The sequence below is a fragment of the Malaclemys terrapin genome, chromosome 16, assembly GCF_027887155.1.
Source record: "Malaclemys terrapin pileata isolate rMalTer1 chromosome 16, rMalTer1.hap1, whole genome shotgun sequence".
NCBI lineage: Eukaryota > Metazoa > Chordata > Testudines > Emydidae > Malaclemys > Malaclemys terrapin.
In genome coordinates, this window is record NC_071520.1 from 14,191,033 (window position 1) to 14,208,873 (window position 17,841).

The 17,841-nt window shown below is 53.4% G+C and overlaps 3 gene segments (V, D, J or C); all 3 read left to right on the forward strand.

Moving 5' to 3' along the window:
- The first annotated feature begins 7,351 nt into the window (after positions 1 to 7,351).
- Positions 7,352 to 8,594, forward strand: LOC128824544 (immunoglobulin lambda variable 8-61-like). The segment is given in 2 exon segments: positions 7,352 to 7,427; positions 7,543 to 8,594. Coding segments are annotated over 2 exon segments (501 nt in total).
- Positions 8,595 to 11,890: 3,296 nt separating this feature from the next.
- LOC128824848 (immunoglobulin lambda variable 8-61-like) lies at positions 11,891 to 13,349 on the forward strand. The segment is given in 3 exon segments: positions 11,891 to 11,954; positions 12,070 to 12,345; positions 13,318 to 13,349. Coding segments are annotated over 3 exon segments (354 nt in total).
- A 985-nt stretch (positions 13,350 to 14,334) lies between these two features.
- Positions 14,335 to 14,834, forward strand: LOC128824849 (immunoglobulin lambda variable 5-39-like). The segment is given in 2 exon segments: positions 14,335 to 14,380; positions 14,506 to 14,834. Coding segments are annotated over 2 exon segments (375 nt in total).
- The last annotated feature ends 3,007 nt before the right edge of the window (positions 14,835 to 17,841 follow it).

Genomic DNA, 17,841 nt, shown 5'->3' on the forward strand with positions numbered 1-17,841 from the left:
CCTGAGGCCTGAGCCACAGCAGGTCTGGGTCAGAGGCAAACAGGCAGAAGGCAGGCCAGGACTCGAAGAAACCAGCAATGTTGCACCTGAACGCAGGGGACACTCCAAGGATGAGTGCGCCCCACCACATCTTGGTGCCAGAAATGGGGTTGGGGGACCCCCCTCTGAGGAAGGGGCAGACTGCCTCAGGGGGGTGTGTTGGCAGACACACTCAGGCTCTGTTTCTCCTTTGGGGAACATGGAGGGTGTAGTCCCCACGCTGGCCGCCCAACACGGCAGCAAGAGCAGTGAGACGTGCAACAGGCTCAGCAGGAACATTTCCTGCCATGCCCAGGGACGTGGACCTCAGGGACCCAGGTAGTTTGGGGAGAAGAAAATTCTGCCAGACCAGTGCCTGGCCGGGCAAAATTAGGCCCAGGTGACAACTCAGAGGCGTTTTGAGAGGGTAGCGAATGCAGCAGGAAGGGCAGATGAGGGGAACAAATGGGGAGAGCAATTCTTAGGCAATCCCGTACCTAACAGAGCGGAGGAGGTAGCAGCACCTCAGTTATCACGGGACAAGCCCAGGAATCAGTCAGGAGAACACGCTTGTGTGTCTCCAGTGTGGTCAGACGGGTCGGCTAAGAAAGGACTGTCCACTCCTGGGGTTCGGGTATTTGCATTGCTATCACAGCCAAGTCTGTGGCTTGGGATGTTCCCTCGGTAGGGGGCGCACTCCACTGCTAACGTGGCTGGCCGTGAAATGAGAGGACTGATTGACTCCAGGTGCGGGCAGGCGCTAGTTCGCGGGTGCAGACTCCCAGCTGTCAGACTAGATTGGCATTTGCTGGTGCACGTTTTTTGTGCACATGGAGAGTCAAGGGTGTGCCCAGCAGTGGAGTTAGACATAGAAATACAAGGTCAGATGAACAAGCGGAGGGTCAGTCTATCAAGAGACCTCCCCTGGCCTGTAACTGTAGGCAGAGACTGGCCTCATGTCCCGGCCCCGTTACAAGATGGGTACTGCTTAGACGAGCTGGTTATTTCTGTGGCACAGGGAGTGGGATGCTGCACAGTGATGCAGCCAGACGGAAAACTTAGACAAAACCCTTGTGTTCCAGCAGCCCGTACGGCGCGTGGCTCCTCCACGCAGACGTGTTGGGTCTGGGCGCGACGCTCCTCCATGCAGACGTGTTGGGATTTAACTAGGCACATTCCAGTCACCAGTGAGGGGCACTACTAAGGATTATCAGGGTCTGGACATTGAAGGCCAAATCTTGGGCCCCTTGACCCATTGGGCATTTTGCCGTTCGTTGTCCATGGGACCAGGGTTAGACCCTTTATGGAGCCTCACTGTGGTGCCCAGATCCAGTGATAATCCCCCCAAAACACTCCAATGTCCCCTTCCCAAGTACATGCCGTGAGAGGAGAGACTCCTGTCCGTTAAATGCCAGTTCACACTGCAGTGCCAACCCAGTGAGATTCAGAGCCCGAACAGCTGGGTGTTAGATCCCAGAGCCCAGGCATTTCACACACAAGAACAAAGCCAGGGTAGGAAAGGAACAGATCCTGGCCATGATACGAACAGTACCATGAGGAACGGCCAAGCCTATGAAATGACCAGGATAAACAAGACCCAGAAGGGGCTCCCCATGGTGGGGACATTGAGAGCAACCAAGTAGTAAAGACCCCACCACTCGCGCCAGTCCTATTATAGGCATATCTGACAAGTCATGGGAGTACCCAAGTCCTAGCTATTCCTAAAGTAAATATTAGCCCAGAGGGACCAATTGGACCAATTGGATGGACACAATAAGACACAGCCACACTCATGAATGGCAAACTGGGCTGTAGGTAGCTGGGACCTGTCATGAATCTCTCCTTAAACTCCAGAGACTGAGGCCTTGGCTACACTTGCAGCTGTACAGCGCTGTGAGTTTAACCTGACTTCGTACAGCTGAGTAGGGAAAGTGCTGCAGTCTGTCCACACTGACAGCTGCCCAGCGCTCCGTCGTGGCCACATTTGCAGCATTTGCTGCGCCATTGGGAGCGGTGCATTATGGGCAGCTAGCCCACAGAGCACCTTTTCCCATTCTGGCGCTGTGGGTTGCGGGAAGGGGGCGTGGGTGCGGGGCATTCTGGGTCCTGTCCCAACGTGCTGTGATGCATCACTTCGCATCCCAGAAATCTCTTTGTTTCCGTCCACCTTTGGCCCCATCTTTCAACAGTTTCTTTGCAGCACGATCTGTCTGCGGGAAATGGAGCCCGAACTGCTCAGGCGTATGCTGACTTATCTCGCCAGCACGTCACGTTTCGCTGTCGAACTATTCCTTAAGATCCAAAGTGACACTGAGAGTGAGGGTGAGGAGTCCGACGATGCTATCGAGACGCGTAACGTGTACGACACGAAATTGCTTGTGGCATTCACGGACATGCTCAGCACCGTGGAATGCCGCTTTTGGGCTCGGGAAACAAGCACCGAGTGGTGGGTTCACATCGTTATTGAAGTCTGGGATGAGGAGAAGTGGCTGCAGAACTTTCGGATGAGAAAAGCCACTTTCTTGGGACTGTGTGAGGAGCTCGACCCCACCCTGCGGCGCAAGGACACGAGATTGAGAGCTGCCCTGCCAGTGGAGAAGCGGGTGGCTATTGCAATCTGGAAGCTGGCAACTCCAGACAGCTACCGGTTGGTCGCAAACCAGTTTGGAGTGGGAAAGTCGACTGTTGGAATCGTGTTGATGCAAGTTTGCAGGGCCATTAATCGCATCCTACTCAGAAGAACCGTGACTCTGGGTAACCTGCAGGACATAGTGGATGGCTTTGCACAAATGGGGTTCCCTAACTGTGGAGGGGCAATAGATGGGACGCAAATTCCTATTCTGGCACCACCCCACCTAGGATCCGAGTACGTTAATCGGAAGGGGTATTTCTCTATGGTTCTCCAGGCGCTTGTGGATCACCGTGGGCGTTTCATTGACGTTAACAGAGGCTGGCCCGGAAAGGTGCATGACGCATGCATCTTTCGGAACACTTGGCTGTTCAGGAAGATGCAGGCCGGGACTTTTTTCCCAGAGCGGAACATCACGGTAGGGGAAGTCGAAATGCCCATTGTGATCCTTGGAGACCCCGCTTACCCGTTAATGCCGTGGCTCATGAAACCCTACACAGGGAGCATTGACAGCAGCAAGGAACGGTTCAACTACAGGCTGAGCCAGTGCCAAATGACTGTGGAGTGTGCCTTTGGCCGTTTAAAGGCCCGCTGGCGATCTCTGTATGGGAAGTTGGACTTGGCCAAAAACAGCATCCCCGCGGTTATATCCGTGTGCTGTGCCCTCCATAATATTTGTGAAGGGAAGGGTGAAAGCTTCACTCAGGCATGGACCTCTGAGGTTCAACACCTGGAGGCTGAATTTGCACAGCCAGAGAGCAGGGCTATTACAGGGGCCCAGCCCAGAGCTGCAAGGATTAGGGATGCCTTGAGGGAGCAATTTGAGGCTGAAAACCAGCAGTGACATCTGGTGCCCTGCACGGGAGTGAAGTGCAGTAGTTCCAATCTTTAGGAATCAGTGTTTGCTAAGCAGACAAGCAGACTTGCAGTGCCTGTTTATTTCCTGGGCTAAGGAGTCTTTTACTTTATGCAATAATAAAGAATGTTTTCAAAGCCAAAAAATCCATTTATTGAACAGAAACAAGGGGGTGGAGTGGGGAACGGTACAATCACAGATTCGTGTATGTCCTGTCTGGTGTGCTGTGCAGTGAGTGCTGCACTTCAGGACAGCTATACTGCATGGTGATGAGGGTTGAGTGCAGAGGGTAAGGGTCGTGGTTTTCAGGGCTGGGTGGTGAAGATACTGGTGTTGGAGGCAGCTGGTGGCGTGAAGAACACTGAAGTTGGGGAAAGTGGGTTGGAGGTGACAGTGGGGCACAACGGAAAGAGTTTTGGGACAAGGGCTGTAGGGGGAGTGGCATTTGCGTTTGCGGTACTGCTCCTTCTGCATGGCTACGAGCTCCTGGATAGCGTCTGCTTGGCGCTCCAGTATGCTTATGGGCCGATCCATGCTTTGCTGCCGGTGCTTCCTGCTTCGCCGCCCCTGCGCTGCGTTTTCCTGGCGGATCCTGCTTTCTCTCTTCCTCCAGTTCTGTGCTTTCTCATTCTCTTTAATAGATTGGCCCATCACTTCTTGCAGCATGTCTTCTTTGGTTTTTCGCGGTCTCTTCCTGAGTCTTTGCAGTCTCTGAGCAGGCGATAAGAGGGACGGCTGAGGTCTCAAGATTAATGCAGCTGTATAGGCAAAATGCAACATTTAACAGAGGCAGCATTGTTTATACCAGACAGAGTAATGATTCCCCCCGCACTTAAGGAGTAGAAAACATACAGGGTCTACACAATAGCATAATTTTCCCGTCTGAAACAGAGCGCACACATCCCACGGGAGCCTCAAAATGGTGATTAAGGGGGACTGATTGTTTCAGGGCTCCATTGTCCTCTGGGTTTCTGTGCCTTGGGGAGAGCCAACAGCTTCAGGGGGCACCTACACTGAACACTGTCGCAACATTTTCCACAGGAGTTCGTCCTGGACGATATCTCACTGCTGAGGGTGACTTGGGAAGCAAGGGAGGGTCTTCTACTGCAATGCAGCTTCTGCCCTGGCCCGTATACAGCTTGCCTGTGTACAGCAATGGTCCCCCCGCCCCTCGCGGCACAGTGGCGCGGACACGTTAGCCTGGCTGGGACAAGGACCACAGTGGCTCTCCCGATAAACCTGCGCAAGCGCATTGCACACGTTCTGGATGAGACATTTGAGGAGATTACCGAGTCCCATTACCGCGATGTGATAAACCACATCAATGCACTATTCTGCATCTAGGTATGCATGCCTAACCCTCCTCTCCCAAAGAGCCCGCACCGAAAAAATTCCTTCCCAAAAAAAAACCACTTACCAGGAACCTGCTCTTCTGTTTGTCTTCCACCAAGTACCGGCCGCTGCGACTGGCTACCTTCCTCCTGGCTCGAGAAGAGCTCCTGGCTGCATGGCTCCAGGGATTCCGGGGTGTCTCCATCCGGCCCACCACCCTCACTCCCGTTTTCCTCCTCCTCCTCCTCTTCCTCCTCCCCCCCCCCACACTGGCTCTGAAGTGTCCATGGTGGTGCTCAGAGTGGAGGTGGGGTTAACCCCAAGTATCACATCCAACTCTTTGTAGAGCAGCCGTTTGCTTCGCGGGCTTTGCAGTAGGCACTCCGCAGCTCCTTCACTTTAATCCTGCACTGCAGGGTGTCCCGGTCATAGCCCCTTTCCATCATGTCCTTTGATATCTTCCCGAAGGTATCGTAATTCCTATGGCTGGAGCGCAGCGGGGACTGTACAGCTTCCTCCCTCCAAACACTGATGAGGACCAGCAACTCGCCATTGCTCCACGTTGGGGCTCGCTTGGTGCGTGAAGGTATGGTCACCTGGAAAGATTCACTGATAGCACTCCACGCCACGCTGGACTGAGCAAACAGGAAGGGGATTTTTAAAATTCCCGGGGAATGTAAAGGGTGGGTCACATGGTTGGTTACCTGAGGCCAGGGCAGTAGAGTTTGAACTGATGACCAGAGTGGCTAGAACAGGCATTGTGGGATACTGCCGAATACTTCTGGAGGCCAGTCACAATGCATAGGGCGGCCACACTGGTGCCGCAGCACTGCAGCGGCAGCGCAATACATGCTATTCCTCTCGGGGACGTGGAGTACATGCAGCGCTGCAGCCACGGAGATACAGCGCTGCAAATGCCTTGCCAGTGTGGACGGGGAGTGAGTTACAGCGCTGGGGGCGGCTTTACAGTGCTGCAACTCGCAAGTGTAGCCAAGGGCTGTAAAGAATAAAATGGGATTTGGAATACACCTGAATTTACCCCGTTTACTCTTCTGCAGATGGGTGACATAGTTCAGTTATGACTGGGCAGTAGGGGGCGCTGTCTCCCTGCATTTCTATCATGAATTGTTTACAATGGAATAAAGTAACTGTTCAATACACATTTTTAAAGAGCCTGGTGCACAGACCGTGGTGTTTGAACAGCTGCGTCCTTTCAGATCCCTCATTCAGACCGAGTGGGGGGGAGGAGTGAGACACAGAATCAGAGACACCCAAATGTACTGATTTAGTTGGAGGGAGCAATTTCAGTATGAGACAAGAGACAACAGGGGGCGACAGACCGGCCTGTGGGTGGCAGAAGGCAGCGATGAGACAATCCTGGCAGCGGGATGGGGAGGGTCTCAGCACACCCATGGCCTCACTGCTGTCAGTTTGTTTGTAGGCATCACGGCAAAGGGGAGCTGGAGGGCGGGTGGCAGGAGGGGAATGAGTTAGTTCTGGGGTGTTCCCAGGGCGCGTGTCCACGTGTGAGGGCAGCATGGGGGAAGCTGGCCCGGCTGCACTGTAGTGGTGGCGGCAGTGACCCCTCTCCATGTGCACGTGATAGAAAATATCTGTGTGCCCAGCGATGCAAAGCTTGTCCATTGCTCTCTACACGTCAGACGTGTTGCGCTAACGTTACACTAACGACCCCTCCCAGCAGCCCCGTAATGGCCGTTCACAGAGTAAAGTCCAAATTCAGAGCTGAGCACCCCTAGCTGTACCCACATGGAACAGACACCCCCTTCTGCCCATGTAAAGGGATTTAGATGCAAAAAGATGTAGCTCGGCACCTTTATAAATCTGCCCCGTTCTCCTTTGGCTCAAGATATTGCGGCTCCTGCTTTAGCTCTCGCGTTCTCCTGGTCAGTCCCTGGTGATAATCGAGACGACAATCGTTACAGCGTGTTTGGCACCAGGTAACATTTATCTGTTTGCTTCCATGTAGATAGGCTGTAGGCAGCAGCTGCAGCTATGAAATTATTTGGTCAGAGAGACAAAGAAGTGACCAGATTTACTCTGCTATATGTGTAGCTTGTAAACATGTGATTCCCCATAACTAACAATAAACATTTCTCCTAGATCTAGCTCCCTGGACAGGCAGTTAGACAGAACTGGTCAGTCTGTGTGCTAGCACCACCTACTTGTTCTAAATATTATTCAAGAAGTAGGTTCAAGTAAAGCCCCTTGTGTTAAATCAATAACAGCAAAACCCTGTTTCAACTTGAACTTGAAATAATACATGAAAATGTACAATTTTATGGGGAGTTACTTTTTTTAAGAAAAAACATTATTTAAAATGAATTTGAGGTTAAATTTGAAACTTGAGTGTCTATGTACTTGTTAATAGTCAGGCTTTAGATTTTCAAAAGACCTGCAGCCAATGAACAGGGAGCAGATTTGCATGAAGGGGCCGTTCTCCAGCGCTGGGGGTTTAAGAGAGAATCGGAGGGTCCCAGCCACAGACCCGTTTGCCTCAGGAAGCCGAGCTCGTCTGGATTCCCACCATGGCCTGGGCCCCTCTGCTCCTCGCGCTGGTCACTTACTGCTCAGGTGAGGGAATTGTTTCCTTCAGTGACAAGAACATTAAAGGAACTTGCAGGTGAGGAGGTTTGTCTGTGAGGATCCGGAGTCCTTGTGCTGAGTATGTTTGTAATGTTGATTTCAGGGGTCAGTTCGCAGCCCGTGGTGACTCAGGAGCCCTCGATGTCGGTGACCCCAGGAGGGGCTGTCACTCTGTCCTGCAGTCTGAGCTCTGGAGCCATCAGCACCAGCAACTATCCAGGCTGGTTCCAGCAGAAACCAGGCTCTGCTCCTCGGCAGCTTATATACAGCACCAATAGCAGACCCTCCGGGATCCCTGCCCGGTTCTCTGGGTCCATATCCGGTAACAACGCTGCCCTGACCATCACCGGTGTCCAGGCAGAGGATGAGGCTGACTATTACTGTGCTGTGTATACCGGTAGCAGTAGTAATACATATCACAGTGATCCAGCCAGATGGGGAACTGAGACAAAAACCTCCCCTGTCTTCTCCCCTGATCCCCTCCAGCCTGGGCTCTGCACTGGCTACACAGTTTGGTTCCTGCCTGCAAGAGATGAGACACTGATTGCTCCTCCTTAGGAATTTCAGCCACCAGCCCTTGAAATCAGCAGGGGGCGCTGCTCCACCCCTCCCCATTCACTCCCTCTTATGCTCTCTGCTTGGTCTGTCTAGCATCCACAGCTTTTGCTGCGTTATAGATCCCTGTGTTACAGATCCACCACTACCTGGTTCAAACTAGGAGCAGACGGCCACATGTTCTTTGGGTAAAGAGACACCTCTCCGCTAACACAGTTCCCCTATGTTACCCCATCAACTGAATAATACCTGGAATGGCCTGAAAGTGAGAGGAAAGATGTATGAGATCACTTTATGGGTCCCCATTCCCATGCCTGGATGAAGTGTCCAGTTATAGGATGTATCAGAAAATAGATTATATCACAATCCCATTTGTTCTTAGCCAAAAGTTAGACCCAGGAGCTTTGGGGGATTTTCCAGGGCCACAGACCTGCAGCCCTTTCCCAGCCATTGGAGCAACACACACAGGGCTGCCAGGTGTCCAGTTTTTGACAGCTAAGTGGGGCTAAGACAGGCTCCCTACCTGCCGTGGCTCCGCATGGCTCCCGGAAGCAGCGGCATGTCCCCCCCTCTGGCTCCAATGCATAGGGGCAGCCAGGGGGCTCCCCACACTGCCCCCGCGTGAAGCACCAGCTCTGCAACTCCCATTGGCCGGGATTGGTGGCCAATGTGAGCTGCGGGGACGGCGCCTGTGGACGGGGCAGCATGAAGGGCCGCCTGGCCATGCATCCACGTAGAAGCCAGAGGGGGGGACATGCAGCTGCTTCCAGGAGCCGCTAGAGGTAAGCACCTGTACTACTGACCCTCTCCTGCGCCCCAACCCTGTGCCCCAGCCCTGATCCCCCTCCTGCCCTATGACCCCTTTGGTCCCAGCCCGGAGCACCCTCCTACAACCCAAACCTCTAATCCTCAGCCGCACCCCAGAGCCCCCACCCACACCCTGAACCCCTCATTTCTGGCCCCACCCCAGGCCCCACCCCAGCCGCAGCCCTCACCCCCTCTCACATCCCAACCCACTGTCTCAGCCTTGAGTCCCCTTCCGCACCCTGAACTCCTCATTTCTGGCAACACTCGGGAGTCCACACGCCCTTCTGCACCCCAACCCCCTGAGCCAGCCCAGTGAACATGAGTGAGTGAGTGACGGTGGGGAGAGCGATCAAGAGATGGAGGGGGGCAGGGAGTGAGCGGGGGTGGGGCCTCAGAAGAGGGAAAGGGCAGGGGGCGGAGCGAGAGTGTTCGGTTTTGTGTGAGTAGAAAGTTGGCAACCTTAGACACACATGGGGGCAGCAGAGCTTGAGAAAGCTGAGGACACAGTTCAAGACCATCTCGGGTCACAGACCCCCCCACTCCTAACCAGGACCGCCCAGTGAGGGGGCAAGTGGGGCAATTTGCCCCAGGCCTCGCAGGGGCCCCCACTAGAATGATGGAGGCTCCCCCCTGCCTCCACCTTCCCCCCCTCCCCTCTCCCGGAGCCCAGCGAGCCGTGTCTAGGCACGGCTCTGGACAGCGCTGCCGCGGCCTAGCTCCAGCAGGGCCTGAGCTCCCGGTGCTCAGAGCCGCGGGTGAGGGGACGGGGCTGCGAGCTGCGGCCGTGCGGCGGGAGCTCAGGCTCTGCTGGAGTTACGCCGCAGCAGCGCTGTCCGGGGCTGTGCCTGGACGCAGCTCCCTGGGCTCCGGGAGATGGGGGAGGCGGGGGTAAGAAGCGGCATGGTAAGCCCCTCTGAGCCAGACACCCCCCGACCCCAGCCCCCGCAGACTTGACCCCCAGCTCCGAGCCCAGCCCCTCTGAGGTGAACCCCCCGCCCGACCCCATCCCCATCCCCCCACAGCCCTGACCCCCAGCTCCGAGCCCAGCCCCTCTGAGCCAGACCCCCCCACAGCCCTGACCCCCAACTCTGAGCCCAGCCCCTCTGAGATGGGAACCCCCTTACCCCAGCCCCCCACAGCCCTGACCCCTAGCTCTGAGCCCAGCCCCTGTAAGCCGGGAACCCCCCAACCCAGAGCCCAGCTCCCCACCCACCTCTGGGCAACAGCTGCGCCACCCCAAGGCAGCGACAGCCCATTGGCACCAACCATCACCATTACCCAGCGACAGCCCATTATGTAATTGCAAATGTCTACATACCATTAAAGCATTTCATGTTCTTAAATAATGTTATTAAAATTATTTTGAATGTATTTCACTGGTTATTTTTTACATGTCCAAATACATGTTACTATAGTATTGCAACTTTTTTTTTGGAAGGGGCCCCTGAAATTGCTTTGCCTCAGACCCCCTGAATCCTCTGGGCGGCCCTGCTCCTAACCCTGGTGGCACAAACGCTGCCCGTGAGACCTGGGAATTTCCCAGCTAACTTTCCCGCTGTCTCACAGGCCCCGCAGTGCTAACACAGATCCATTCTCCCGTAGCTCAGGGAGTCGGGTCTGGGTTTAGCTGCAAACCTTTCAGCCCCATGTTATCCAGCAGGAAGAAGCAAAGCAGGGCCCAAACCCCCTTTGAAAGCACCCCTGGCTGTCTGCTGTGCAGTGTGGAGGGAGGCGCAGAGCACAGTAGAATGCAGGTTTTGGCAGGAAGGGAGGAGTTCGAGAGGGAACGGAATGGTGCCATTAGCTGCTTCAGCCCTTGGGTTCCCCGGCTGATCATTGTAGAATTAGGCAGAATTGTCCTTCTTCCCATGCCAAAGCTCGGCAGTGAGGGCAGCTGTCAGGCCCTGAGCACCGGCAGGGTTATAAGCAGGGTTATAAATTGCCAGGAGCCCAGATCCCAGGGGACGAGAGATCCTGGTCACACAACGCAGCCGTGGAGTTAGAGACAATTCTTATAAGGCACTGAGTTCTGCAGCTTAGAGTAACTGCTGGGAACCGCTGTAAATGTGACTTTCCCCACCGGGGGGAGATCTTCATCTACAATGTCCAGTGTCCAGGCCAGAGGAGCATAAGGCTACCAACAGCTGGGATACAGAAACCTCTCTGGGCTTCTCGGGCGTGTTTATCTATACAAAGAAATCTCCGATTTGCAATAGTGTGAAACCAGCCACAGGCATCCCCCGCACCCTGTGCACTCCAGGGTCCGTCCCCTCACCAAACTGCTTCAGATTCCAGGCACCCCACTGTTTCCTGGTTTGGGGGAAAGGGGCAGACAGGGGTGACCAGCAGGCAGGCCGGTGCAGATGGGGCATGTGCCCAGAGCAGGTATGAAGCTAAAAGCCAAGCGACTTTTGCAGCAACAGTTTAATTCAAAGTTCTCCTGGGACCCAGCACGTGTCATTCTTGGGGGTGACACTGACCTATCCCTCTGCTGGGATCTGAACACAGATCAGAGCAGGAACACGAGCTCCCAGCAAGAGATTTTCCAGCTGGGACCCCACCAACTTCCCTCCTCCCGTCCCATCTCCACCTCCTTCCCCAGGTGTCAGTCACCAGAGCTGTATCCTGTGCCCTAGAGCCTGAACCAGTCAGTCCAGGGCATCCCCACAGGACACGCAGGAGAGGGATGTGACACTTTACCCAGAGTTACTGGGACCAGAAACACTCCCTGATAATTCAGTGCCAGTGTGTGTGTGTGCGGGAGGGGGTGGTTATGAAAACCCATCATAATCCATGTACTTCGTACAGGTAAATGAGTGACAACAGCACATTTCCCGGTCGGAGCTCTCTGCACTGGGATCACATTGGCTTCCCCTGAGCAAATGATAAAGCAGAGGGGCCTTTCTTCCTTCTGTCACATGGGACCTTAGAGAGCGATTCTGCCCAGGCAATCTGCAGGGCTCAGCTTCGATATGAGAAACCACCAGCATCAGGCAGATTTGCATGAAGGGGCCGTTCTCCAGCTCTGGGGGTTTAAGAGAGAATCGGAGGGTCCCAGCCACAGACCCGTTTGCCTCAGGAAGCCGAGTTCGTCTGGATTCCCCACCATGGCCTGGGCCCCTCTGCTCCTCGCGCTGCTCACGTACTGCTCAGGTGAGGGAATTGTTTCCTTCAGTGACAAGAACATTAAAGGAACTTGCAGGTGGGGAGGTTTGTCTGTGAGGATCCAGAGTCCTTGTGCTGAGTGTGTTTGTAATGTTGATTTCAGGGGTCAGTTCGCAGCCCGTGGTGACTCAGGAGCCCTCGATGTCGGTGACCCCAGGAGGGGCTGTCACTCTGTCCTGCAGCCTGAGCACTGGAGCCATCACCACCAGCAACTATCCAGGCTCTGCTCCTCGGCAGCTTATATACCAAACTAACAACAGACCCTCCGGGATCCCTGCCCGGTTCTCTGGGTCCATATCCGGTAACAACGCTGCCCTGACCATCACCCGTGTCCAGGCAGAGGATGAGGCTGACTATTACTGTGTTGTACATACTGGTAGTGCGTATCACAGTGATCCAGCCAGATGGGGAACTGAGACAAAAACCTCCCCAGTCTTCTCCCCTCCAGCCTGGGCTCTGCTCTGGCTCCACAGTTTGATTCCTCCCTTCAATACATCAGACACTGATTGCTCCTTTTTAAGAATTTCAGCCGTTTGCTGTCAGCAGGGGGCGCTGCTCCACCCACTCCCCATTCACTCCCTCTGGGGGGCGATGTCAGCCACTGTAATGCTCATTGCTTGGTCTGTCTAGCAGGAACAACCATTCCTGCCTTATAGATCCCCGTGTTACAGATAGGGTGACCAAACTGCAAGTGTGAAAAATCGGGACAAGGGGTAGGGAATAATAGGTGGTGTGGAAGCAGAGAAAAGAACTGACAGAAGGGAACTGTAATGCATGACGTTTGTTAGCAAGAGTCAGGCTAACTGTAACCCTGATAACGCGAGATTTGTAGAAGCGAGGATTGTGTGAGGCGGGTGAGAAAGAACTGTGTAAGAAGTCATGATGACCTCAGCATAGATAAAGTGTAGAAGACCTTGTGTAGATAAGGTAATAGAAAATAATTGTATGTTGGCAAGAGTCAAAACAACTGAGGAAATGAGATATCAAGATGGCCTATGTATAAACAAAAATGCTGCTGTCCCTCATTATTTTTGTAATGAAAGGTATAAATGCTTGCTGTAATTAGTTACCAGTGAGAGACCTGTTTAGCTCTCTCCCTCTGCACATGTGAGAGTTAATAAAACATCTGACTTGCTGTACCTAAACAAATAGTGAGAACTCTGTTTTTCTCCGACAGTGGCTATGTAAGAAAAAGCTCCATAAATCGGACTGTCCCTATAAAATCGGGACATTTGGTTACCCTAGTTACAGACCCACCACTACCTGGGTAAAACTGGGATCAGACGGCCACATGCTCCTTGGGTAAACAGACATGTCTCCCCTAACCAGTTCCCCTGTGTTACCTCACCAGCTGGACAACACCCTGAGTGTCCTGGAAGTTAGAGGTAACTTAGGAAGGACCTATCAGATCCCTTAGTCCATTCCAGTTGCCAGGGCTAGATGAAGTGTCCAGATACAGTGTTTATCAGATAACATATGATATCCTCCCTGGCCTCATCCCAGCTGCTTTGCAGCTTCCCTGGTCCTCTCCAGAAGTTCATTAGTTTCTCCAAGGTCTCTGTTCCTCCTGGCCCCTGCAATCCAGCAAGCCATTGGCCTGTGGCCATGTCCAGTTCCCCGTGGGCCAGTCTCAGTGCTCAGGTACCGCAGTGATGGGTGCGGTATAAGAACCTCAATAGAAAAGTTCATCTGCTAGCTGCAGAGTCAGTGTCCCGCTGCAGGAAAGGCCGGGGCTGTCCTAGCCAAAGCAGGAGTGTTGGTGGCTGTGTCCCAAAGCTCCCCCTGCTCTCCATGGAGAGACAGGAGTGTGCCCAGCAGTGGAGCTAGACATTGAAATACAAGGTCAGATGAACAAGCGCAGGGTCAGCCTATGAAGCAGGGCCGGCTCCAGCATTTCTGCCGCCCCAAGCAAAAAAAAAAAAGCCACGATTGGCTCCAGAGGGAGTGAGGGACCTGCCGCCCCCGAATTGCCGCACGTGCCGCCCCTCTCTCTTGGCCGCCCCAAGCACGTGCTTGTTAAGCTGGTGCCTGGAGCCGGCCCTGCTACTAAGAGACCTCCCTGGCCTGTTTGTAGAGGGAGAGGGCTGAAAAGAACCCAGGACTCAAAGGGGCTTAACAGAAGGTAACTAGCCAGCAGTGACCAATAGGAGGAAGGACAAACTCAGATCAGGAGGTGTTTGCAGCGCGGAGGCAGAGAACGCGAATGAGAATCTCACTGGTGCACACAAACTCTACAGCAGCAGCCAGTGAGCAGGGAGCAGATTTGCATGAAGGGGCCGTTCTCCAGCGTTGGGGGTTTAAGAGAGAATCGGAGGGTCCCAGCCAGAGACCCGCTTATCTCAGGAAGCCGAGCTCGTCTGGATCCACCATGGCCTGGGCCCCTCTGCTCCTCACGCTGCTCACTTACTGCTCTGGTAAGGGGGAGCGTTTCACTGAATTTCTCCATATTCCTGATTCCCAGACTCCTGGCTCAGCAGGAAATGTGCAGGCGTTAACTCCAAGCCATGACGATCATGCAGCAGTTTCTCTTTCTTTCCAGGTTCCCTCTCCCAGGTTACTCTGACTCAGCCGCCCCCAGTGTCAGTGTCCATTGGCAACACAGTTAAACTCTCCTGTGCCCTTAGCAGTGGATCCACATTTGGAAGTGTCGCCAGGTACCAGCAGAAAGATGGGAACAGCCCAAGATACCTTCTGAGGTACAACACTGACTCTGACAAGTACCAAGGCTCTGGGGTCCCCAGTCAGTTTGTTGGTTCTAAAGACGCCTCTAATACAACCGGCTACTTAACCATCTCCGGGGTCCAGGCAGAGGACGAGGCTGATTATTACTGTGCTGGAGGTTTTGGCAGTGGTAGCACCTGGCAGTAACCACAGTGATGCAGGGAGATGGGGAATTGAGACAAAAACCTCAGCCTGTGCCCTGTTAAGGAGTGTTCAGGTTGCAGAACCTGGGGTCTTCTGGAGCAAATTACACAAGTGATCGCTCTTTGCTAGGAATTTCGGCTGCTGAGCGAAGGAAAGCCCTTCCCTCCCCCATCCATCCTCTCTGTCTCTCAGCAGGAGGAACAACTCTTCCCCAGTCCCTCTTCACTCACAGGCACATCTGCCCTTCCGCAGCATCTGTCACTCTAGTGTCTCAATGCACTTGACAAACATCAGTGCGGCCTCCCAGCCCCCTGGGGCGAAGGGTAAATACAAGAGACGGGCAAGCACAAGTGCTGTAATTTTAATCCTACTCAAATATCACGAGCTTGAAAATTTGGCCCCTTCCATAAAATGACAGTGTTAATGCCCTGCAGCGGAGGAACTGTGAGGGGAAGAGCGGAGAGACGGAGAAGAAATATCTAATGACTGAATGAATGGTCTATACAGAATACCGGGTAGTCACAGTCCCAGGCTAGTGGTTAGGGGATTCTTCTGTCCCTAATTCATTGCACAGGCTGCCTTCTGTGCATGAAAGCATTGGAAAACAGCTGGAAATACCCTAGGAATAAGATTCCATCAGGGGGAAAGATTCCCAAACTCAGACTCGTTTGTGAACCCTGACAAGGTGTCTGTCTGTAGTTTGCAAATCTTTGAACTCCATGAAGCTCACCCATCCCTAAAACCCATCACCCCCACCTCACAGATGGGAGAGTGAGTCATGGAGGGGTTTTGATTCATTCGGGGTCCTGCAATGAGTCAACGGCAAAGCTACGAACCCATGGGTGATTTGCTAATCGCTAGAGCTGTTAACATGGGGAAGGGAGTGCACGGAGCAGACAGGACACTACTGGGTTTGTTTGGGGGTTCAGTTTTTTGGTGAGGGGTCAGGGTGTTATGTGGGACCACCTAGATCCCACCAAGATGGGAGTTTTAGACTCACAAAAGTGACGGTCGTGTTGGAAAATGACCCTGGTTTCCACCAAAGCCAGGGACTGACACTGCTTGAACACACTGCTCTTGTCTCAGCTCCAGTTTACTCAGAGCAGGTGGGACCAATCCAGCCAATCAAAGAGGGCTGGGCTACAGCTGGGCCTATAAAGGGCTGACAGTGGGTAATGAGCTGAGACAGGCTGTGCTGGTGGGAGGGAAAGTCACTGTGGAGTAGAGCTAGTGTCTGTGATGGGTCCCTGGAGCAGGGGGCCTGGGCTCAGAGAAGCAGCTCTGGGGCAGCTGCTCCTGGACGGGAGCAGAGCTGAGTGAACTGAGGAAGCTGCTAGGAACAGGAGAGTCAGAGACCCTGGCAGGGTGGCCCTGAAGCCTGTGGCTAGGGAATGAGTTAAAAGACTGTTTTTCTGTTTGTTTGCTAACTTCTGCTAAGGAAAATAATCCTCCTTGTCAAGGGCTGGGTGTGGCAGCGCCTGCTTTGGAGTGTGGGAAGTAGCCTGGCCTGATGACAGGTTCCCTGGGGGTAAAGGAGAGAATTGTGTCCCTGGGGCTCCTGTATTTGACAGGGATTCTAAAGAAGGAGCAAATGAAAGTTTCCCAAGAACGTCCCTGGGAGCCCAGGCACTAGGTGGTGCCTCAGCACTAGAGTGTGGAATTCCTGCTGCACTTTTCTTTGCCAGGGCTGGAGTCTGACATGTATCCCAGATAAAGTTCCTGTTCCCTGCTGGGTATGGACACGGAGCCATCTGGTGTAGGCTGCATGCTGCCTCCCCTAACCCTGCCACTAGTAAAAAGAAGAACAGGAGTACTTGTGGCACCTTAGAGACTAACAAATTTATTAGAGCCTAAGCTTTCGTGGGCTACAGCCCACTTCTTCGGATGCATATATCATATATCTAAAACCTGCCACTAGTGACTTTTACAATGCAAAATGTCTCTTCCTGCAAACCTCTGATACCAATGGATAGCCTCTTGAAGCTGGCCACAGCTGGTTGGTTTGTTGGTCTCTTTCCTCTGTTTGGAGATACGCTGTTTATCAACCGCTCCTGCCATGTCTGGTTTAAACACCTTATAGTCACAGGCTTTAAAGCATAATATCAGTGAGTGTCCATAATACATAAGTCTTTGTCTCATTTCTTTCAATGGAACCAGTATTTGAGCCCGGCAATGAGGTGCTCCTGCAGCAATGAGATTCAGTTATAATCCTAAAGGAAACGTTCCAAAATCCAGTTCCCAGATCCATGCTGTGAGAGGAGGTAGTTTGTGTCCAGCTCATTCTTCAATGAAACTCACAGTCTGCGGGGGGGGGGGGGGGCAGTGATTCCCAGAGCCCAGGCATTGCACACACAAGCAGAGCCAGGGTAGGAAAGGGACGGATCTGGCCATGATACAAACAGCCCCGGTAGGAAACACTGAGCCTGCAAAATGACCAGGGGAAACAAATCACAGAAGCCACATTGAGATCAACCCCACCACTCGCCCCAGGCCTGCTGTATGTGTATCTGAGGAGTCACAGGGGTTAGCCCAGGAGGTGAGTTGGAGGGACACAATAACACACAGCCACACTCACAAATGGCAAACTGGGCTGGATGTAGCTGGGACCTGTCATGAATCTCTCCTTCAACTCCAGAGATTGGAGAGAATTCAATGGGATGCGAGAAGCAGCTGGATTTTCCCCAGGTGCTGTAGGGCAGTATAGCAACATGGTGCAGCTATGACTCTGGGCACAAGAGGGCGCTGTCTCCCTGCACTTGTGAACTGTTGGTACTGAAATACAGTAACTGTTTAATACACATTTACCTTCCAGGGTGTGTGCAACAGGCTGTGGTGATCAGAGAGCTGCATCTGTTCAAACCCCTCCTGCAGACACACTGGGTGGGGGAGGGATGAGACAGAGGGTTGACGGAACGTGGATGTATTGACTTATGTTGTAGATTTATGAACCACTTCTCAGTGTAACGGTGGGATTTATATATACACGTAAACCCAGACAAGTCTGGAAACA